This window comes from Perna viridis, chromosome 13 (assembly GCF_037379345.1).
Source record: "Perna viridis isolate PV_CMFRI_1.1 ecotype Kerala chromosome 13, ASM3737934v1, whole genome shotgun sequence".
In the NCBI taxonomy this organism is placed as follows: Eukaryota; Metazoa; Mollusca; class Bivalvia; order Mytilida; family Mytilidae; genus Perna; species Perna viridis.
The window spans coordinates 22,633,233-22,657,499 of record NC_142457.1 but is presented as its reverse complement, the minus strand read 5'-3'; the positions used below and the strand labels follow the sequence as shown (position 1 = coordinate 22,657,499).

General features: G+C 32.9%; 2 protein-coding genes across 4 annotated transcripts in view; one reads left to right on the top strand and one right to left on the bottom strand.

The window, feature by feature from the left end:
* The window catches only part of LOC148600015 (uncharacterized), a 54,051-nt gene extending 46,258 nt beyond the window's left edge, over positions 1-7,793 (top strand). For both annotated transcript variants that reach the window (XM_088558044.1, XM_088558043.1), the window contains exons 26-32: positions 668-880; positions 1,327-1,453; positions 3,647-3,764; positions 4,597-4,639; positions 4,951-4,981; positions 5,331-5,570; positions 7,204-7,793. In XM_088558044.1, coding sequence (XP_088414170.1) covers positions 668-880; positions 1,327-1,453; positions 3,647-3,764; positions 4,597-4,639; positions 4,951-4,981; positions 5,331-5,570; positions 7,204-7,337 — 906 coding nt within the window. In that variant the 3' untranslated portion in view covers positions 7,338-7,793. The remainder of the gene's footprint in view (positions 1-667; positions 881-1,326; positions 1,454-3,646; positions 3,765-4,596; positions 4,640-4,950; positions 4,982-5,330; positions 5,571-7,203) is intronic.
* Positions 7,794-10,660: 2,867 nt separating this feature from the next.
* On the bottom strand, positions 10,661-22,281 carry LOC148600014 (uncharacterized). 2 transcript variants are annotated; one of them, XM_088559113.1, is made up of 4 exons: positions 20,879-22,281; positions 19,378-19,792; positions 13,320-13,438; positions 10,661-11,609 (listed from the first exon to the last, which is right to left on the bottom strand). In XM_088559113.1, exons 2-4 carry the CDS (start codon positions 19,786-19,788, stop codon positions 10,721-10,723), a joined length of 1,419 nt encoding a protein of 472 aa, XP_088415239.1. In that variant the 5' UTR covers positions 19,789-19,792; positions 20,879-22,281; the 3' UTR covers positions 10,661-10,720. The 2 variants fall into 2 exon arrangements, with proteins under 2 accessions (XP_088415239.1, XP_088415240.1); XM_088559114.1 differs by having other exon boundaries at positions 22,080-22,281.
* Between the last annotated feature and the right edge of the window lie 1,986 nt (positions 22,282-24,267).

Sequence of the window (24,267 nt, the reverse complement as noted above, 5' to 3'; positions counted from 1 at the left end):
GTAGGTCATTTGGACAAATTACTCTTGAAATAATGGTATGAAGTGTACTAGATATTAATATGGACCTTGATGTCATGACATTTTTATTTAGTTTTGTAAAATAAAAATTATAATCTGATTAAAACGATTGAAAATTTGGTCATCGTGTTGGGGGAAAAGCCTATTCTTTGACGTTCTTTAACGTTCGATAAACTACGCAGACTTTTTGTATCGCGCTAGAACTCTAACAAATAGGCTTTTGGAACAGGGTTATGCTGCTACAAGATTGAAGTCATCACTACAGAAGTTTTATGGTCGTCATCATGAACTTGTGGATCGTTATGGTGTATCCATCTGCACCATGAAAACTGATTATTCAACAGGTCATTTTTTTTCTTTCCTCGTTTGTCTACCCCGGATTTGACTTTTTATGAGCAACTCAATGGGTGTTTCTAGAAAAGCAGAGGACGCTTACCCTACCGGTGCACCTGGTCCATGCTCCCAGTTTTTAGCGCGAGTTGCTCATTTGCTTTTGTTACTTTGTATGTATGATTTTAGTTGCTTTATGTTCTTTGCTGTGTATGTCTGTTTTCCATGTCTGGTCTTTGTCCCTGAATTACATTCTTTTGATTACCGCTATAACCTTGGTCCCCTTGATTACTCTTTCATGTGTATCATTTTTTTTCAGTGTGCGTCTGGTATTCAGTCTACGCATAGAAATATCCCAACATATTTTTCCGTTGTGCATACGGGACGAAAACAACCTCTTACAAACTGGAGACCTCTTGAGATGTACCAAGTAACCACAGAAGGCGGAAGTGTGTTTCCGTCATACGATCCGAGTTCTAAAATCATTTTTGCTAAAGATACATTTACCGACACATGCTTGGTTTCAATAAGGGTAAATATCATTTAAGCCTACAACGTCTTTTAATATCTGAGAAGTTATTTGTGGTAAATCTTGATACCATGCATTTGTTTGAAATGAAGGACATGTCCTTAAATTGTATTTACTGTTTTCGGATTTGAAGCTTCTTGTACTGTATAAACCATGGGAATGAAATGTTTATGGTATTTGCACTCGCTTAGAAAATGAAGAAAAAATAACGCTTGAAACTGCAACTGCATATAATTTTTCTAGAGTGGCTAATTTTTGCGAGTTTTTTTAGAGCAAGTTTCACATTGTTACGAGCTTTTGACATACAAATGCGTTCGTATCTTATGGCTCATTATACATGCAAGTCAGCGCGATTTTGTTCTATATCCTAAAACGCAAAAGTGTCGGTTGCAAAAATAAATCAGTTTGCAGTACTTTATAAGTTTGGGTCTTTTAATTTATTTCATCAGACGAGGAATGGTCCGACCACGTCAGTATTAAATGTAATGATGGATGAGCCAGCTTTACTGGAGGCAGAAATAGAGTTGTCTGAACCTTGTAGCAGTATTGGTTTTCTTCCAGATGACAACCACAAAGGTGCAGCTTTGTTTAGTAACAAAATCACACCATTTATGACCATGTGAGCTGTTGCCATCACTTGGCGTCCGTCGTCGTCCTCTAAAAATACTTGACCAATTTAAACCAAACGTGGTACGAATGTTCCTTGGGGTATCCGGCATAGAATAGAAGTGGGGATTTTAATAAAAATTGAATATAGGGGTCAGACAGTAGTTTTTCGCATATATCTCCAAAACCAATAGGTTTAGCAAAATTCTGTCAATAGCTGAAATGATCCATATTGTTAGGACTACAAAAGTCTTCAGGGATAAAAGTTGTCAGACGACTCCTTGTAAGAGTTATTGCCCTGGAAAGGGGAAAATGACTCATTTTTTTAACAGTTTTCAGTCAATATCTTGAAAACTATGATATATTAAAAGAAACTTTCAATTGTTGAGAAGATCTTATGATAAGTCCTACTAAAGAATTCTTGAGTCAAAATTGTTTGACAAATTCTCGCAAAATTTATTGCCTTTGAAAGGCAAAATTCAACCAGGTGAGCGATACAAGCTCCTGGGAGCCTCTTGTTTGTTTTTGATGTCCGTTTTTGTATTTTACATTTTTTTAGAATCAAACAATCTTACACATTTTTGGTTGTTTAAATATTGTTTTTAATTTTTGTCCAGTGTATGCTAAAAAAGCAACTTAAGGACAGTTTAAGCTTAATGAAGCTGGAAGCGGTTTATTAAGAAGCGTAAACTGCTCCTAGCATAACTTGGTCCAAAATTAAAAAAAATCGATATTATTTAACTCCCAATCGATTAAAGTCAAAATCAAAGCCGCCTAAATTTGGAATTATTTGAACTGCGTGCGGACCGTTCGATGTTAATGACGTCACAGTTCCAAGTAAGTTTATTATGGAAAATAAGTATATAGCCCAGATGAGTAATAAACATTAATCAAATTAGGTTGTTCCCATATGCATTTTAGTATTTTTAATGTGCTAGCGTTAGTTATTGAAGAAGTGGGCTGCCTATCCTGTTTTTATCGTCGATAACAATTAGAAATACGGATTAATATAATACAATTATGAATTTTGTCTGTTTGGATATATCTGCCGATCCATATGAAATTCTATGGATCGTTAGGAAATTTTGTTGTTGGCCTCGCTTTCATATTAAGAACGTGACGTCATAATTCAAATGTGTATCTGTTTTTCAGTATACTTCCACATGAATGCTCCAGTGAAAACTACATTTGAAAAATATAATACAGGAAAGAGTAATCGAGGGAACCAAGGTTAAAGGTTATACAGTACCTGAACCGATCCGCGCAACAAAAATTGCGATTGGTCATCGGTCACCGATCAGTTCACGGTCAGTCATCGATCCATCAAACCGATCCGTTTAACCGTTTAACCCATCACGTGACCACAGAGCGTTCACTGTATTTTACGGTTTTTATTGTTTTCTTTGTCAATTTTACACATATTTACATAATGTAATAGATTTAAACATCAATTTATACTTTTAGTTTACGTTTCTTATATATAAAACAGATATTACGTCATGTCACATAACAAAACTGCGATCAGATCGGTCACCGGTCATCGGTCATCGATCCGTCAGGGATCAATCAGTCAACGATAATCGATCCGGTTCAAGGACTGTAACGGTAATCAAAATAATATAATCCAGGGACGAAGACCAGGCATGGAAAACAGACATACACAACAAAGAACATAGAGTAACTAAAATCATTCACACAAAGTAACATAAGCAAATGAGCAACTCGGACTCCAATAAAAACTGTAGGAATTGTTTCATTAACATCGATCGGTCCGCACGCAGTTAAAAGAGTATGATACTTTGCGTCACATTGCAATATATCGACCGACTAGTCCATACAGAATACACAAATATAGTATACGTCCATGAAAGAATGATAAAGACAACTTACATGATCTACTAAGCAAATTTAATGCATGCATGCGGAATCCTTTCATTTTTTAGGATGAGGTGGGGAATGGGGGTACATGTGACAAAAGCTTACAAAAAAAAGTTTTTAACGCATTTTATTAGCAATTAATTTAAGAAATGTGTCCAAGCTTATTTTTTTTTAATTAAAACAGGATTTACACACTATTTTACAATCTAATACCAAATATCATTCGTATTGATGATTATAATTCTTAACCGTTGGTTTCATACTCCATTCAATTCCTTATTGCAGGTAAACTAGCTGAATGTATTATTGTGTGTAGACCTGGTCCCCAAGAAGATTGGGAGCGAATGAATTCCGTACTTAACTGTACCAATGGTACATTCAAGTTCATTTTTCATAAGGACTGGTATGTACATTGTTGGTGAAAGGATTACTTTACAAATCATATTTTCAGACAATTGGACCTGCAGTAAACTGCAACATGTACAATTTAAACAACTCTGATTTATTGCATATCTTTTCCCACCTTTTATATAGGTCTTTTTGGTGCTTTTAGTATATGTATGATTCTTGAAAGATTTAAGTTGTCAGTATTTACATAATTTGCAGATGAACCTTTAATAATAATTTCACAAAATCCACGTGTTTTTTTTACTATAGATTAATGCTCTAGAGTGGTATAAACATCCTATTTACAACATTTAGCATTATCATTTCTTAATTCAGCGAACCGATTTATATATTGTGTTATAGTTCCCATTTCCTCAATTGTTTACTCCGGAAATGACGTTTTATGAGCAGCACGGCGGGTGTGTCTAAAAAAGTTCTTTTGAGAGTCTTTGTTTTTCTATTAACCTCCGTTTCAATGAGCAATTTGTTTTTGTTTCATCATGTTCTTTGTTGAGTATGTCAATTGCCGGTATCAAAGAAAATCCATTTTTCCATTAGAACCTTCCATTGGAATATTATTATTAATCAATTTACAAATTGATCTATATCTATAATTTCTTCAACATCTGAACTATCAAGTGTGATATAAAATACATTTTAAACCGGTTCCCAATTATCAATTCTAAGCCGCCTTACTAATTCTCAATAATACATTTTTGCATTACGAACTCCTCATTCGCCATAGGAACTACTCGTCCCTTTTTAACCATAAAATTGTATTTTAACCTCACTTTATACTATAAAAAAAATATTGTACATTTGTTATGCTAAAGTACTTTTTTTAACAGGACATCACTTGAAACAACAGTAAAGGTTTCAAAAATACATTGGGTAAGCATTATCTTTATTTATTCCATATAGATCTTTCCTTACTAAGAGTATATAGATAAAGATAATGCACGACACTTCCTTTTACTCACAAAAAACGTCAATTAAATTAGCAAATGAAAAACAATGTTGTTAATTAAGGCAAAAAAAAAACATAATTTGAAACGCATTTCTGTCATTTTGTTCCTTGTAGTCTTACATCGTTTGGATGATGGTTATTCACAGTAAAGAGTTCAACATCTTTCTAAATTTTTATTGCTATGTCTCTAAGCACAGTCACACTAGATATATTGATTCAATCTTTGATATTTCAGGTACAACAGTTTAAATTGAGTTCTTACCAAGGTTGGTTACATAGATAATCATAATAAACATGTCTGAAATTCATTCTTCGTGTTCATGGCTTAGCCTTTTTATCATTTTGAACTTCAAAACAAATGAAGTCATCTTTAAAATAGATCGTTTCGTGATTAACAGCAGTTCGTACATGCTTGCCCATTTCAGAAACGACATAAAAACAAGTTTGATTTTCGCATCTTAAATTTTGCAATGGAGTTATTAAAATCAAATGTAAATACTGACGGAGGTCATATGTCTAGGAGTGGAAATCTTGGTATGAAGGTTTTTTTTCTGTTTTATATTTATTTTTAAGGATATCTATATTTGATTAAAATATAAGTGTAATGACTTTTAGATATTCCATTGATCAAGGCGATCGTTACAGTCAGTCAAGTGAAAGATATTGCGGTAAAATGGCCACAGATAATTAGTATTCTGGGTATAGCCGCCGAAGATGTGTTCAAGGTTAAAGATGAGATTTTATGTCAGGAAGAAAAATGCTTCATGGTTCTAGAAAAATGGGTTATGTCAACAACAGTCACATTTGCAATGCTAATTGATCTATTAATAACAATGGGTTTTAAAATTACAGCAGGTATGATATATTAATCTCGTTTCCCCTCAAGTGATAAGTACAACCTATCACTGAATCTACTTCCGTGTCGTCGGTACATCGTCAGAAATAATAAATTGGGTTCACGAACTAGTTGAGTATAAATCTGTAGTTGATTTAGAATGATCCGAATATACAAAGTGTCTCCAATGCTCTAGGCAAATACCTTATTTATAGAAGGTGAAAGGAATAATCTGTTTAATTAAAGAAGTCTGTTCGTCTGTTTTCATTCTATACCTGTTTGATTGCTTAAATATCACGAGAAGACAAAGTGCAGAAAAAACATATTATATACAAATTTCATGTAACTTTTTATATCTGGTAAAATACACAGAGGTTGTTAGTATAACGTACTTAAAATTCCATGTCAAAACATGTACCAACCCAAGATCACTAAATCACATGGGAGCTACCAGCCATAATGCTCTCGGCATGGGGTACGGATATTCAAATGTGATTTTTATCAATTCATATTTTTCATGTGGGTTTCTAGTATGGTCCATAATTACGTATGTGATAAAAAGTGTTCGATATAGGCCTATGTCTGTGATGTAGGTATTGCGAAAAAGGGTAGACAGTATATAGTTTCAACATTTACTTCAAGTGCATTTGTGAAAGCGGTATATATTCATCTACGGGTAGTACATGAGTTTTTTATTACCTAATTAAATCTTAAATGTTTGACTCGTATCAAACAATGTGATGTAACAACCTTTATTGCACCCCTTTATAACATGCTTCACCTTTATTACACCCCATTCATCGCACGGTTGCAACTGTATCGCATCCTTACTCGTATTTCTTTATCATTTATGTTGCGGGGTCTATCAAACAGTTAGTTTTCCTATTTATATGAAGGGTAATTACACATTGCCGAACTGATACACTCTGTACAATAGTCAAAACGGAAGTCCAATGGCTAGGAAGTTGAAAATCACCGCCATGGTTATGACTTGGTAAAGCGAACTGATACACTCTGTACAATAGTCAAAACGGAAGTCCAATAGCTAGGAAGTTGAAAACCACCGCCATGGTTATGACTTGGTAAAGCGAACTGATACACTCTGTACAATAGTCAAAACGGAAGTCCAATAGCTAGGAAGTTGAAAACCACCGCCATTGGTTGCCATTGGTTATGACTTGGTAAAGGCACTTCCATTGCAATTAATTATTTTGGAATATTCCATTACAAGCGAGCAGAATAAAATTGCCTTTGGTCAAAATGGTTAAAATTGAAATGAAAAAAGTACAAAAGATATAAATGAATATAATAAAAAAAATTTACTAGTTAAATAAAACAAGTGAACTTTTTGGGATTTTGCGTCTAGTCAAAGATTAAAATAATAAGATTCAAGTCATAAGAAATACAGAAAATAATAAGTAACATCAGTGCATGATAAAGTGTATTATTAATGGAAAAATATATGTCACGTGCCGTTTTTGACCTCTATAAATTCCAGCTCTCGGGCAAGAGCCCCTCATGCTGATATATTTATCACGATATGATACAAAAGTCATATAGAAATTGCCATGCATTATTCTTCATAAATATTATAAGAGTATAGTGATGTCATATCAATATGAGTTTAATTTAATGGATAATTATTCTTTTAAGAGCAAATTCGACAAAGATTGGAAATGAACCAGGAATCGCAGATGACAAAAAGCAACTCGGCAAAGACAACAGCAAAACCAGACACGAAGTCAATTTTGACCTCTAAATCAGCAGATTTTATTTATTCTTTGTAAACGGAATTCCGTCGAACTATGAACTGCACGTACAATGGGCTGTTAGAAAAAGAAAAAAGAAAACAGCAGAATCTACATTGTATTCATTCCGGTGACGATATGTTTATTCTTTTTAATGCATAACTTTATACCAATTTCATTTATTTATTTGTTTGTTTTTGAGTTGTTATGCTTCATTTTTAATGAATTATTAGATTTGCCGTTATGAAATGAAATGACATCTGTCAAATTCAATCCTGAAATCTGTGGCATTTGAAATCGTTTCTTGGTCCTGGTTCGATAGTTTTGCAAAATCCGAAAATACTCTTTTTTTTGGCAAAATCTCAGTTTGGTCAAATAGAATTATCAAACTTAGCAATTGTTTAACTTTATGTTGACTACGAATCTGAATGCTTCTATTTGCAATTGTGTATTTTATTGTCTGTTTCGTACACATTTTCTTTGGTTTTATAAATTTTTGTTTGTATCAATAAATTTATAACGATATTAATAAAGCTTATATTTCTTTCCTCAAGTCCGATTTTTCGTCTGTTGTCTCTCAAACGTCTTGTCACATTCATTAGATATTTTGACATTTGCTTTTTTGTCAATATATTGTATTGTTGGATTGAATTTGGAGCTTGAGCGACGTAACTTCATGGTAAACAGACTAGGTTGGGACATATTTTAATACAACAAAAAGAAGGCGAGTAAGCCCCAGTTGTTAAATGCAAGATTTCTATAGGTGACGTCTGTCACTGAAACAAATCTTTGTTTAGTGAAGATCTTCTTCGATCTTATCATAATAAACTCTAAATTGTAAACCTAAGACACTGAAGTCTGATTCATATTTTGAACATAAACTTCATTACCATTCTGTGTAAGAATCAGGCAATGGGTGGCACATCATATTTCTCAATTTGGTCTTTTTTGCATCAAATATACTCAATACATTTAGAAAACAACTGAACATCTATTTAAATTTATCTTGAATCATTTGTGACAATGATATTTTTTTACTGCTTATATAAGGAAAATGTGCGGGAAAATTTTCCTGCCATTTTCCCATAGTGCATTTCAACTAATTTGACCTATCAATATCTTAAATAAGCAAATTTTACAAACACTTGGAGGTTATCGGGTATAAATACTTGGTTAATGCAATAAAATCTCTGTGTTTTTTTCTTCATTTATGTTCCACACCTTATACGCATTTTGTCTGATTCTTAGACGGAGAAGTACTTAAATAAAAAAATGTGGAGCGTTAAAATCCCTCTCTTCGACATACGTGACGGCATTGATTTGCCCATTGTAAACAATCGATTTCTATGTAATAGCATTTTAGTTGTCATGCCGAAGTTGTTTTCAGTTCACAGAATGCGTTTTCTATCACTAAACCGATTACCTTGTAAGGGCTAAAACATCCGCACAGAAATTAATTGAACAGGGCTGTCTTGTCCAAAGACATTAAATGTCGTCGCTCCCAAAGTTATACAGTCGTCACAATAACAAAGTAGATGGTTGAAAAGAATGTTTTCAAGAAAATGATGAAAGACACTTAGAAACAGAATATCATCCACTTTATTTAACATGATCTACACAGAATAGCAAGGCGGTTGTCTTGTAAAAGTGAAAACTGCCGTTCTGGATACTCCGTTACTCCGAGAAGTATTTGTGCTGCTATGTGTTCTTGAAAGCATTATTGCCTTTAGATTTTCAAAGGCAAACCTAGTTCTGCATTGCTGTATTAGGTTTCTATGCGTATTCCGTATAATTGAATAAATTTCTTAAATTCCATTTCCAGTAATTCCTTTCTTCTTTGTTCCTTGGCACTCTGTGGTTTCCGGTCACAAAAACTTCGTGTATTTTACGTTTATACCAACTCTCCCTAAATGCCTCGGTAGGTGTAGCGTTCTCACCTTTTTTGTTTTTTGTTTGCTTTGTTTTTTGTTAACTTTTGTGTAAAATAAGTTGCTAGAAAATGTATTGGGTCAAACTATATATTTTCTATTTTTAACTCGTAGGTTGCTAAACAATTGTTTTAAATAATTCTGATTGAAGTTCTGTCTATTTATAGAAGCTATTTTCCCGCCAAGCTAGAAATGTAACGACTATCTCGCATGGAAACACGAACACGGATTATTTGTCTTGGAATAGACAGTGGCCCTATTTTTTCAACGGATTTATCCGCTTGGGAAGCCACATCTTGATCCAACATGTTAAATGTTTTTCTTCCGGTTTCTATACGCACTTGAATGCATGTTCTTACTACTGCATCCATTCCTTGACCTTTGCGTTGAGGGCAGATATGTCGTGTGCTGTCTCAATGCAGACCTTTAATCCCGGAACAAAGTGGACAACTTAGCCTCTCGCTTAAATTTATCAAACTATCTATAGTTTCAATATACCCATGCGTTTGAGGGAATCTTTCAATGCCCGGAAAATAATTGGTAAACCAACGCGGACTATTAGGTCTTTGTCTGACGATAAAGGTGAGCTATTCAGGTTCCAAGGTAGTTACTTCTTTTTGTTTTTGTGTTGTTTGTTTGTTTGTTTACTTTATTTAGATTATGCTATTACAAATCAGAATGGATTACAAAATAAATAAATAAATAAATAAATGAATAAATAAATAAATAAATAAGGAAAACAAAGAAAAATAGAGTTTTGGTAGATCCTACATGTTTTGACTTAACAGAACTATACTAAAATGTTAATTTAGGAGGTAGACCTAGGGTAAGTGACAGCACTCCTAAATTCAGTGATATCTTTGTATTATATTTAATTTCACCAAAGTCTATCAATCTTCCATTTGAAACAGAATGAAATCAATCCAAGTCACTTTGATGCTTACATGAGACTGATCTTTATACAGACTGCTTCTTATATTATGATTACTTGGTAAATTATGCCTACACATAGAGATCTCCCAGCTTCGATAGAGTAGAATGCTCAGACATTTTGGCATATTGCATTTGCATGAATTCATGCTTAAAATAATGTTTTGATACAATGATCCAAGTTTTTTACATTTATTCCCATCTCATTACTTTATTATTCATCATTATCATTATCTTAAATTCAATCGATGTTCACAGGCAAGCACGCCAAATCGGAGGTGGCGATCATGGAAATGGAGATCATAGGTTCATTAGCTTGCTACACTGTTAAGTATATTAATGCAATACATTTATCCGTACTTATACAGACGATTAACTTATTCGTAACCGCAATTGTTCTATTTGCGTTTTTGATTTGTTATTAAAGTTGTTTAACTATACGAATAAGCTTGATTTTCTGTTGTTAAAATTAATTATGTACAAGAAATATAATGTGAATTGAATTTACTATTTTTATTCTTTATTGTTTTCATTTTTAGCAATATGACTGCAAGAACTAACACTTTAACCCACATTTTGACCGTCAGGTCTTGAAAGCAGCGATTTGCCCATTGTACGGCTATCTCGGGTTGTAACACGGAATTTATGCCCTGGAATAGACAGTGGTCCCATTCTTTCTACAAGTCGATCCGCACGCGAAGGCACATCTGGTTCATACACGTCCACTGTTTGCATTCCGGTTGCAGTTCGAACTTGCATGCGTGTTCTTGCCATTGCATCTACTCCTTGACGTCTGCGTGGAAGGCATATATTGCGTGTTCTGTCACAGTACAGGTCTCTACTCCCGGCACAGAGCGGACAATTTGGCTTTTCGCTAAAATGTATCAGACTATCTAGTGTGTCACTATAGCCGTGACTTTGAGTGAGTCTTTCAATTCCAGGAAATGTATTATTAAACAGTAGCGGATCATTTGGTCTATGTCTTTCGATGCCTTTGTCAGGAAAAACACCATTTGGACCTAATTGTCTTTTCATCAGTCCAAATACTTTGTCAATAAATGCATGCATTGGGAAAAACATCGGGTCCAAGGGGGCGGTTTCAATCACGTCAAATGTTCCATCCACCCAGACATGGGCACCGTTATGTATGCACTCAAAGCTATATTGGCTTCGATCTTCACCGTCGCAATTCGATGGCTCGGTAAATTCTATAAAATTCGGCTTGGCAAGTTCAAGATTCACATCTTCGTTTGAAATTAGCCATCCTCCTGCATTTATATTTCGGATAATTGGTATATCGCCTGGAAGATTGGCAAACGGACCAGTTGTTAATATGCCATACCCGTTTCCGAAATACCATGGTGACCATACAATGGACTGTGTTGGATCATCCATTGCATACTCAATAGTTACATCCCAGTAAGGAATGGGGCAACCAATGGCAAACTCCATTCTATAAGAGCAAAACATAAACAAATACAAATATAAAATAAAAAAACAAGCAAACAAGCAAACAAATAAACCAACAAAAAAAAAAAAAAAAAAAAAAAAAAACTGCTTTTGTTAACCGATCCAAATTCAGAGGTAAATCATTAACTTGTTCATTAGTTACTTGCTCTAAAACTTATGTTTGTGTGTTGATTCACAAGTTTTTTAATTTTACCATATCTATGAGTACATTGATAACCGTTGGATTCTTACAAAAATCTGTCTCATGTTCAAAGTTTTGATTAGAAAACAAGAGGCTCCCATAAGCGTGAATCGCACACCTTGTTAAAGTTTTGCCTTTCAAGGGCAATAACTCCCAACAAGGTGTTGCCCAACAATTTTGACACATAAATATTTTTCATAAGGATTATTTTATCGATGAAAGTTTCTTTCTATCTATCAAAGTTTTCATAGTATTGGGTGAAAACTGCTAAAAACCTCATTTTTTGCCTTTCAAGTGCAATAACTCTAACAAGATGTCGTCCGACAATTTTGATATTTCTGCAGACTTTTGTGGGCCGTGTCATAAGGATCATTTCAGCAGTTGAAGGGTTCTTTATATCTACTTTAGTTTTCAAGATATTGACTGAAATCTGCTTAAAACCTCATTTTTTGCCTTTCAAGGGCAATAAATCTAATAAGGAGTCGTCATATAACTTTGATCCCTAAATGCGTTTGAAGGCCTTATAATAAGGATCATTTCAGCAATTGTAAGACTTTGGTTTAACCTTACGGATTTGGAGATATAAGAGAAAAACATCTGACTGAACCTTCTGTCCAATATTTAGTAACATCAGCCATAATTTTTCACGGATAAAAAATCCCCACATCACATCTATACATAATACCTTAAGAAATATTCATATTAAGTTTAGTTGTTATTGGTCTGGTAGTTCCACATGAGAAGATATTTGATAAAAATAACATGAAAAATTGGGATAGAACACGTAAAAGATTGCTTTTTCCTTTAACATTATCTTTACTTTCGGATGTTCGCTGCTCTATTTAAGAATGACAAGGATTTCGAAGGGTTAAGGCATCTTTAAAGGTCTTTCATGTTGTAACAATATAAGAAAAAGTGTAATCAAGGAAGCCAAGATTCTAGCGAAATCGAACGAGTGTAATCCAGGGACAAAGACCAGACATTGAAAACAGACACACACAACAAAGAACATAAAGTAACTATATTAATACATACGAAGTAACAGAAGCAACTCGGACTCCACTAAACAACTGGAGCATGGACCAGGTGCACCGGTAGAGTAAGCGTCATCTGCTTTTCTAGAAATACCTCCGAGATGCTCATAAAAAATAAATAGTTCGGTCAGTGCAGTGTGATTTCTTTTTCGGATATAAGCATTTACAATTTTGGCAGAAAATGGACTTCCTTAGATTTTTCATAGGTTTTGTCGTAGTAGGTTTTATCTTTCAAAACTCAGAAGACATAACAAAGATCTTATAAAAAAACTACCCAAATAACATTTTAAGGTGTGTTTATTGAAATTAGGAAATGAAAAATGGGGTTAACTGGGCAACAAATATTAATGCTATGAAATAGATAAAACAAGAACAGTCCGGAAATCTGATAAAAATTACTGTTCATGAACAATGAACATCCTTAAGCATACCCACTAGTAAACGAATAACTTTCATATGAAACAAATGTTATACAAACATTCTTATGTAAGCTCTATGCCAGCCGAAAAATCCAGGACCATCATGACCAGCAAGGACTGCATCTCCAGTATGAAGTGATGCAATGATGTCATAGGTGTTCATTGTTCTGCTCACACTCTGTATAAATAATTGTATTACAGTACAACTTGTATAAACCGATCCTTGATAAAACATAATTACATCAAGTACATTGGTTTTGTTCATTTTTATACCTTTTATTTGGCTTTGTTTTAGGAAAACAACTTAAGCTGACATTTTTCCTCACGGTGAGGTTGTTGTTTTTTTGACACATTGACCATATCTACTTTCTCAATAACAATACGATGTAATTAGTCATATAGAAAAAAAAGTGAAAGGCATGCTTTATAAACATGTAAGTCGACAAAGAATAGGCTGTAACACATTTTGAGAACACAATACAAAAAAAAAAAAAAACAAAAAAAAAAAAAAAAAAAAAAAACGGACACGATGAACCACAACAAAATTCACCAGCGTAGATCATAAATCTAAAACAAAAGGGTTTCAGAAAACTCTCGCCGTTATATGTACTATTAACTAGCTCAGAACATATTAAAGTGTGTTACAACCATCAAATCTACCAGCTTCATGGTATATTTTATTGTGAAATGGCAATTTAGGAGGTAGACCTAGGGAAAGAGATACACCTCTTACAAATCATTGGAACGTTTGTATTCAGCACTTAACATCAATCTCATGTAAGCATCAAAGTAACTTGCGCTGATTTCATTCTGTTTCAAATGAAAGCTTGAAAGACTTTAGTGAAGTTGAATATGATACAAACATGTCACTGATTTCATGAGTTATGTCCCATACCCGACGTCTACTTCCTTAATATGTTATTAAAAAAATCATTATGTTTTCATTATCGTTCAGTATAAATGAATGGCATAAAGAAAAAGAACAGCATTAGACTTTAGACTTGACGTAGTGTTGTGATTTTGCCAGATTTGTAGTAATGTAATACTAAAAATTTACTTGGTTTTAAGGGGTCGAATATTTCTATTTGTCAAAACAAAGAAAAGAAAATAATTTGAAAATCGTATCCTTGACTAATAAATCTATAAAGGACAACTGCTGAATTCATCGTATTTTGTTTTAAAGATTGTGCTGTATAGCAAAACAACTCTGCTGGATTAAAGTTATATTACAAATAAAAAAATCTGGCATCCAAAATACCTCCGACAAAGAACATAATCTAAGGTCCCTTCATAGGGCCAATAAAATTTTTGCTTCAATAACTTTAAGCTAATGTTGCAAACATTATATTTTCAAATTAGATAAGACATAATGAAGATCGGCTGATACAACATAAGACGTTATATCACAGCTGTATATGGAATGTTGTTTTATTGTCTTTATTCACAGGTCCGAAGGGTCAGCAAGTACTCCAATAGCACTTCCAACAAATAAACCCTTTTATTTACTAAGATACAAAGGACCATGCCAACAAGTAAAAGGCATGCATGTCAGAGACGTGAGAGTGAAAACGGATGATGAGGACTCAGATAACAAGAACAGCGCCAGGGGAAGTCATCCGCTAGTTGATGGCGGCAGAAATTACAGACTGTTTTATTATCATTATTACTAGAGACACTAATTGGATATTTCATTTTCTTTCTGTTCGTCGATTCCTGGCTTGTTGAATACTTTGAGTATAAAGTCAATATCGATTATCTTTCTTTATTTTTGCAACACATTCATATGGGCAAACGAGAAACAGACTTTCGGAGGCATTAAATTTGAACTTAAAGTTTTAAACATGCTGAGGGTAACTTGTTTAATGAAAGTCCATGATATCGGAGAGAACGAATAGCACACATAATATGTAGATAACACACTTCATTAAGATATCATTCAAATTTCTATCAAATGTATCTTTTTATTGACAAAACAAGCCCCAAGGCTTTGATTTCTTTCTGTTTCAAAGGAAAGCTTGAACAGTTGTGGGGAAATTGAATACGATACAAAAATATCGTTGATTTTAAGAGTGTCACCAACTTCTAACCATTCCTTCATTGTAGCAGATATGAATAAATTAAGTATAAACATTAAATGTGAATATGCCTTAAAATTCATTTAAGCGTAAAATGATACTTCATCATTTTGTTATTCATAAAGAAAATAATAATAAATTTAATAGACAATTAAATTATGTTTGAATTTTATTATTTAGTATTTGTGTTTAAAAATGGAAAACCGAAACAAATTGATTCATAAAAATGCTAACCGGTTATTGTTCACCTAAAAAAAAGGAAGCGATCGCCGGTTTCAAGGATGGGTATGACTGATTGATGACTGATCGGAAACTGATCGGTGATCAATGAACGCTCGCAATCACATGTACAGTTGCAGATCGGTTGAGGTACTGTATTCAATATAACAATTTTACTATATCGGTTTAAACCTACTCAATTTGCTACCAGAAAACATTGTATAATGATATCAATTTTAATAATAATGAGTATACAGATGGAAATAAACCATTTAGACTTTTTGCCAAAAAGACGATTAGTAACATTCAATAACAGTTATTGTTACCAAAGATAAATTGTGACATTTTCAAGGCTTTTTTGGACTTCGACGTTTTAAAATATTCCAACTACTGACGCTTCGGCATTTCTTTGCCGATATTTATGATATGTTTTGTTTTAAAAAATGCAGCCTTTCTCCATTTTTTTTTCATTTTACAGTTCTCTTCAAAATTTGTTTACTTAAAGCTAATATACATGGGGCATAAATTTGAACTCAGTTTGTTTTCTTCATGCTTTCTTTTTCATTTTCTGTTCTTTCTATGTGTTATTTCGATGTCTATGTTTGATAGGTTTATTTTCTTTATCTTGGACTTTATTCTTCTTGATTACCTTTGAATCCTGGTTTCCTTGAAATCCCTAGCATTGAATTAAATGTTTGGTATGTATGTTTAAAGTTTATTCAACAACTGAAAATTAGGCGGTTGTGTATCATTATTTTTGTACATTTAAAAAAAATCATTACAACATTACATGATAAAAGAGATGATTTTACATTCTGCATCATCATCGTTTCATTCGTAGGTAGTTACATACGTATATCGTGTTTGCTTGATTTTAGTTCCAATTAATGACGCAAAAATAATCTCCTATGGTTTGTCTAAACCGATATCTTACTAATATCTTTAGTTATTGTTGTTTTCTTCTACAATTTAAGTACTCAAAATATAGATTTCAGACACTGCCTGTAGTAGAGATGATTCTTTGTGTAAAAAGCACCAAACAAATGATGCTATTCCGGTCTACATATGGTGTATTTTTTCATGACGATCGTCCTTTTGATCTGCATTTTTGAGAACACCAGACATTAACTTCCAACTAAATTCAATCAAATCAAACCACATAAAGCGGATTAACTCTTGCAAAGTGTCAATGTATACACAATCTATATGATTCTTATCCAGAAAATGCAACAAACGACTGACTAATTACGACTGATCTTCCACTGTTTCTAAACTAGAAATAGTAAGTGGGTACGTCGGGTTTTGGATATGCATGAATTACCTCCTGTCATAAAGCCTTATACTTAAGCGTTCTTTAAAAAATAAATTTTACCATGACGTACGCCAAATGCTCTTAGTTCCAATCAAATACGGAAATCTATGCTTATATTTGAATTATAATGAACTAAAACATCTGTTCAAGATTTATTAAACATGGGTACACATGGATTGTCATAACATAGCATAATTTATAGTCAAAAGGGGGGGGGGCTCTATTTTCAAGGTTCAACTGTACTACGACAGAGAGAAAAAGAGGGAATAATCAGTCTTTTCTTTCACAAATGTAAGAATCTTCAGAAAAAGATTGTGACGAGATATATAAATAATTCTCTCTAATTTGACACTTATATCATTGACGACTTAACAAAATAGTAATGAAACTTCCAGTAACAGTGAAATTTTCAGGGGGCGGGGGTCGGAATCCAGTATTGGGAGTTTCCCAATGATTGTTAGAAATGTTATTTTGACAAACTAAGAGTAAACATTATCTAATGTGAGCCCGGGTCCCCTTTTTCTTGTACATTTCATGAAGAAATCCGCTTTTGTTTTTTTTGGATACGTTTTGGCAATTTTCGATTGTAAGCTGGTGACATGTTATACTTTAGCCAATGAAAAATGATTCTAATGAGTTATACTGCATTATGATTAGATATTCATTCAAATGATCACGTCTGAATTTCATTGTATCTTTATTCTTATTGGACAAAGATATATCCCTTTTTCTCTGTTTTTCACTCAATGAATTGCCAAGGCGTGAAAAATCGATCGATTGCATTTTTAAATCAATTTATTCTTTGTTCTTGGAAGTGTAGATAATTGATACAACTGTACTTAAATCCTTTTAGGTACATGTTATTTCTAAATAATATGTCACTTTAAGTAGCACTCCAGCTAAGGATCATGCAAAATGTGATTCTTGGATAAAAAGCCTACATATTTTCATTTTTGATATTTTGTTTCAAATGTCATAGTAAACAGAAATTAACATGTGATTTTTCATATAACCCGTGCTCTAAAAATTGTACTGTAGCTTTCAAAATTAAGACAGCTACTTTAATAATACTTCCTATGGTTGAAAAACTACAATCGGCCAGAATGGGGTTTGGACTTTTGATAAAACAAATATATATATATTTATTTCTATAATATAGACATATGTGTTACTACAAGTAATACAACTCCATGGTAAAAAACGACTTTGACGTCTTCCACTTCTTTGAAAGTGTCTTGTAATTTAGATTGCAGTTACGACTTAAACACAGCAATCCAAAGTTAAAATTGTTACTACCAATTGGAGTTTTTGATTTTACCCTTGCAAACCTGTTTTAAATTTTGATACCAAAAGTATTTTTAAAATTTGCGTCTACTGTTTATGATAGGTAGTTAAAGTCACCCATACACGATAATAACCTACTAATAATGTGCTTTCACTAGGAACCAGAAAAAATCTCATACTAAAAGATTATGTTTATATAATCTCAAATTTAAGTTCAAATTATCCACAATTTGTTAACAATGGCGCTGTTCAGAAAGGTTTCTTCAATTGGCTGGAGACAGCTGTTCATTCATTAAATCCATATTGACACGTTGCATTGTATATTATATAATTGCAGATGGGTAAGAGTAATCAAGGGAACCAAGGTTATAGCGGTAATCAAAAGAATGCAATCCAGGGACAAAGACCAGACATGGAAAACAGACAAACACAACAAAGAACATAAAGTAACTAAAATCATACATACAAAGTAACAAAAGTAAATGGGCAACTCGGACTCCACTAAAAACTGGGAGCATGGACCAGGTGCACCGGTAGGGTAAGCATCCTGTGCTTTTCTAGAAACACCAACCGAGTTGCTCATAAAAAGTCAAGTCCGGGGTAGACAAACGAGGAAAGGAAAACTTTGACCCGTTGAATAAATCAGTTTTCATGGTGCTGATGGATACACCATAACGATCGATTTATTAAATGTGTATTTCTATATAAATAATAAGAAAACGCGGTTTTATTCGACGTAACATTTATGTAATGTCTTGAACCCTTCTTATATTATTAAGCATCTTTCGTTATAGGAAGACCTTATTAATAATTTGGCTCAGTAGATTTTGTAAATGCAAGTAAAACACCAAATAAACAAATGTTTGCCTATTTAAAAAACACACTATTTTTAACGTTTCAATTTCTATATTGTGCGTTTCTATGGATCGCGTATTTATTCAGTGCCAATGATGCAAAGGAATATACAGTCACATACGATTTTAAATATTCTTCAAAACAAGACAAGTAATCGTTGTTAATTATTTTAATGCATTCCATAAACCCTATTTTGTTTAAAGAAACACACACACACACACACACACACACACACACACACACACACACACACACACACACGATATATGTAGTGTTGATTATGCATATTTGAATATTGCAAATTGTGTTCTGTGTTCATGTACAAGTACGTAATATTTTTTAAAAGAAAATGTACATTTGTGAGGTACTTACGTAGTCGTTTTTCAGCCTTCTGACCCCTCTCACATAGCACCCCCAAGTCGTGTCGTATGGAGGTTCACGTATCTCTCGTCTTAGCACTCTACCAGCGCGAAAAATACTCCTCTTATTTCGCGAAGATTTGTCTCCAGTTACTTCGGAAATTAATCCCCTAAGAAGATGGTTTACATAGTTAGTTACATTTGGATTTTTCATTTTGACTACTCTCTCCTTAAAATGGACAGCAAGTAGCTCTTTGCACATGACATGAACGTCAAACAACGTCATGTTTTGGGTTTCTGCTATGAGGGCATCATTGTCGAAACATTCGACAAAGTTTCTTGGCATTCCATTAAAATCTTCAAACTTAAGGGCTACACTCCCGATGCTAAATGCAAAACCGAAAAGTACAACAAGGAAATACATATTCCTGTTAAAAAATAAATACAAAAATATTAGAATGTTTCATGAATCGGATGGTACTAGGGTTTCGGGAAGAATGAAGAAAACTGACATACAAATTCAGATAACTGTTTTAAAGAAGTTTTAATTGTATGACATATTACAAATTCAATATGCTTAAATAAAATTTTACAACAACTCAGTGCAAGCGATATTATGTACCAAATGATTTCATCCTTTTAGCTACCTCTTTGAGTAATAGAAATATTATTTCGATATCACATTATTGGGCGATTGAGATGATTGTGAGGCATAGTCGATAAATCCTGAAATCGACATTTTGCCGTTCCTAAATTTGTTCTTCCATAACAAACGGTGAGGTTATAGATGCCGCGGCAGAACCCGTATATCAAGCAGGCAAATATTCCAGAGGAATCAAAGTATTTTTTTTTTGTTTGCCGAAACTCTGTTATAGTTTGAAAATACATAACGTAAGTTGATTATTTGTAATTTTCAACTTGCATTCATTATAAAGCCTTAAGTCATAAAACATCTGAAGAAATATCTGCCGAGGTCGATTTTGTTAAGAGTTCCATGAAATAGGATATAGCATGCACTGAGTAGACAAAAATTGTCAAATTGCAATAAACTGAGAAGATATTAACACTTTCTCACTCAATCAGTTACCTTTCATTTAATATTTTGGTGTATATTTAAACATACAGTCGTGCAATATCAGTTATAATAAAAAATGAAAATGAAAATGAAGTGAAATGCAAATGTACAGTTGTGTCAGAAATACTACATTGTAAATAAAAAGTCCGTAACACAATTCAAATGAATTTACTTTGAGTTCAGAAATTATTGCCAGATTTGCATCAAAATCCCATTAATTAAAAATCGAATTAATAAAATGTTTAACATAACTAATGTGAAAATCGTTAAAAAAATAAAAACATATTCTAACCTACAATGACACAATTACAATGTTTAATGCACGGAGAAAATTCTGAATTTACAGTATTCAAAAGCTGATAGATGAAGCAGATATATCCGTTAGAAAAAGTGAACGTTATTAAAATTCTTAGAAACGACATAACGACACAATATTCACCTTTATTTGAATGAGTCCAGCACTAAAAATGCAGTCACGAAAGAAAACATAGAACTAATGAATGAAAACTGAAACTTTAAATGGACAAAAGATGTTACAACTAATGTTTAAATGACATAATTTTTTGCCTATAAACATACTTAATTGTTTGATATTTGGAATTTAGTGTGGTTACACGTAATTACTTTTGTTTCTTTTCTTCTTTCCCTTTTTATAGCTCTTTAATTTATATTTGTTAAAGACTTCTTGCACGTACACATGATCAATTCAGCTTAAATGACAAGAAGTATTTCTTTTAATCTTATTTTAGGTATAGCTAAGATATTGTTCTTGTGGTCTTGCTTATTTTGTTTTCTCTCCAGGGCACTGTTGCATGTAGTAAAGATAGTATGAAAAAAGAAGTTAACATACATGTTTAAATATAATTTATGCGACGTAAACCTTATGGACCACTGAAGGTTTGATTTTATTCAGACAGAAAGTGACCTGCCTTGCAAATAACATTCAGTCTTTTTCGTTACACGAAAAAGGTACAGTAGTTCAGATTGTAAAAATAAGAACGTTTAAAATATGGTATAACGCAACCAAACACGGTTCAGTGTCCTGAAGGCCAGGATCCGCAACCACATACAAGCGCCTGTCGTTCCAAATCCGGAGGGACAGTTAAATAGTCTTTGTAAGAATCATCCAAATTCTGTAATATGTGATACACCCCAAAAAGATATTTTTATTCCTGTTTTGAGTTGTGTAATGGGTCTATATATTGGAATGCATAATCATTCAATTCTATTTGTCTGCTCTAAGGAGAAAATAATTCTCCTTAATTTTGAATTTTACTGTGGATTCAATACTATTTTTATCTTCTGAGAACATGGGTTATGTGACAAGTCCAAGTCAATTTTTGTTCGCTCATAACATTTTAAACAAAATTAAAAAATAAAAATATGTTGGCTTTCCAACAATGAACCACATTTTGCATGATTCTTAGCTGGAGTACTACTTAAACATGGCCAATCAACGATATGCTTCATTGATGAAAAATGCTATAATTCAATAAGTAAGAAGCTTTCTATATGCAATTGATTCGTTCTCCGTAATCAAAGTTATTTCAATGATATCGTGAAATGTAATGCTTTATGGCTATCACATGGTAATGTTTTGCAGTAGTATAAAGGACATTTTGTCATATTCACTGATTTACCTTTTTGTTATCAGGAAGTTCCAATAACTAGAAGGGTAGACAATCTGCGTAAAAGATCTTATAAAAGTAAGGACTGCAGTTCGTTTGTCACAAGTATGGATTTTCCTTTCTAATGTTAAAGAATGGAGTTTTATTATCGTAGCTGTATTTTCTTTCGCTTCGTTTTAAATATTTTTAATCTTTTTGTCGGCTCTACGATTTGCAGTGGGTGTTTTGCAACTCAACATCTATAAATGTGTCACATTGCATATTTGAATCTAGTAGGATTTTGGGTCCTCGTATATAGGATAAAGATGAATCTTGAACATTAAATATCCAATTCGTACTCTCTAATCAAGTTCAAGGTTACATTAAACATTTTGTTTTGTTTTATATCTTAAATATGATTTCTTAACATTTTCTTTATTCGTTTTAAGTAGAATCTTTGTTAGAATCGTTCTGTATTTCATTCTGAATAATTCCATAATTTGTGATACATCTCCCAAAAGGCCAAACATTTTTATTTTTGTTGTAACATTCTAAACAAAATATAGAATCACATTTTTTCATGATTCTTAGCTGGAGTGTTACCTAAGTTTGCCAGTTTGATCGTTAATGCCTTTTTTATTGATATTTAGTAACCTAGTCCTCATACAAATATTGATATAATTTTTCATTTTGTAGCAATTTTAAGAGTGTTCGTATTTGATAAAATTTTACAAATACATATTACACATAAATAGGTTTCCACTGCCAATAAAAAATGAATTAAGTCTACCCCCATATTTTTGTAGACTTCGTTATATTCATTTTGTAAGCCATTTTTGTTGTTTCGATTGTTTTACGTGTTTTGGTCTGTTGGTTCTCCAGTGTTGTATTGTGCCAGCCATACCTTTTCGAAATTTTAATGGCATCATAAAATTTATCCAGCTTTTTACAACTTAAACAGACAATAGGGATCCCGATTTGGGCGAATTATGTACCATATCTTTCTTATGTAATTCTACAATTTCTTCTTTCTTTGTATAAAATTGTCACAGTTTGTTACAGAATAATCGTTAAATACTTTGTTTCCACAAAAATGTCAAGGTCAGACATAACCCCTGAGAAAGATTCAGCCAACAAGAGACAAATTACAATTTCAATAATTTTAATTAAACTGAATAAGTAATGTGTTACAATTTACAGTAATTATAATTATAAAAGTTACTTATTACTATATAGTATGGAAAGTTTGCTAATCTGTTCAACTTTTGATGTCCACTTTTGAATTCTGTCATATCGCAGGAATCCCAAAGTTAATTTAGGTAGTATTAGTCCACCACAGAATAATTTCAAACACTTAGTCCAAGTTGCAAAGGTGTCTTCAGAAGTCCAGTGCTATAGAATGAATGTACTCACAAAACAGCATTCAGTCATTTACCAGTCAATTAGATCAATTCCCTTTTCAGATGTCCAGTATTTATATATAAAATATCATAAAAATCTAGAAATACTAAGGAAGTTCTAGAACAATTTCACGAATTTAGAAAACAATTAATCATTAATGAGTCAGAAAAACAATACTTGTTTGTTTACAAATTCTAGAAAATTCTATCATTGAAATACAAATGTTTACAAATGTGCCGTTTCTATATTTAGAAATAAAGGTCAAACAGATCAGACTAAACAATCTTACAATTGTTAAAAATAACAGCATCCTAACAACTTCATTTGATCTAAGACAAAATGTCAGGAATTAGGAAAACCACAGAAACGACATCTTTGACATTCTTTTCGAAAATGAAAGTAAAAAGACCAAATTCCATTATGACCAGTATGACATTGCCCTTAATAGAAGCTAACAATTCCTGGGTGGTAACATGCAAGCTGCTAGCGTATAGGATGTTTTTTTTCACACTTCTCTTCTCGTAAGATTTGCAAGGTGGGATGGGCGCGGTGCGGCTCGGTATGGAGGAAATTTACGTTACATGAATCGCAAAGCAGTTTACTCACGAGAATAAACTACCCCAGAGAATTGGTTATGCTAACAAAAATTGGTTGAAAAAAAAAAGATTCCTTAGAAATTAATTTTAATCTTTTCTAGTCCAATTATTTAAACCCAGACGACCGACTAATCGTTTACGTCACAATACCATATTATTTAAAAACAAAATAAACTTATGTGCCCAAAGACTTATCAAGCAGAAGGATTAATAGAAAAAACTAT

Coding starts and splice junctions, on each gene's coding strand:
- LOC148600014 (XM_088559113.1), bottom strand. CDS start 19,788: ATGTATTTCCTTGTTGTACTTTTCGGTTTTGCATTTAGCATCGGGAGT. Junction 13,439..19,377: donor GAAGGCTGAAAAACGACTAC/GTAAGTACCTCA, acceptor TTATTTATACAG/AGTGTGAGCAGAACAATGAA. Junction 11,610..13,319: donor CATAGAGCTTACATAAGAAT/GTTTGTATAACA, acceptor TTGCTCTTATAG/AATGGAGTTTGCCATTGGTT.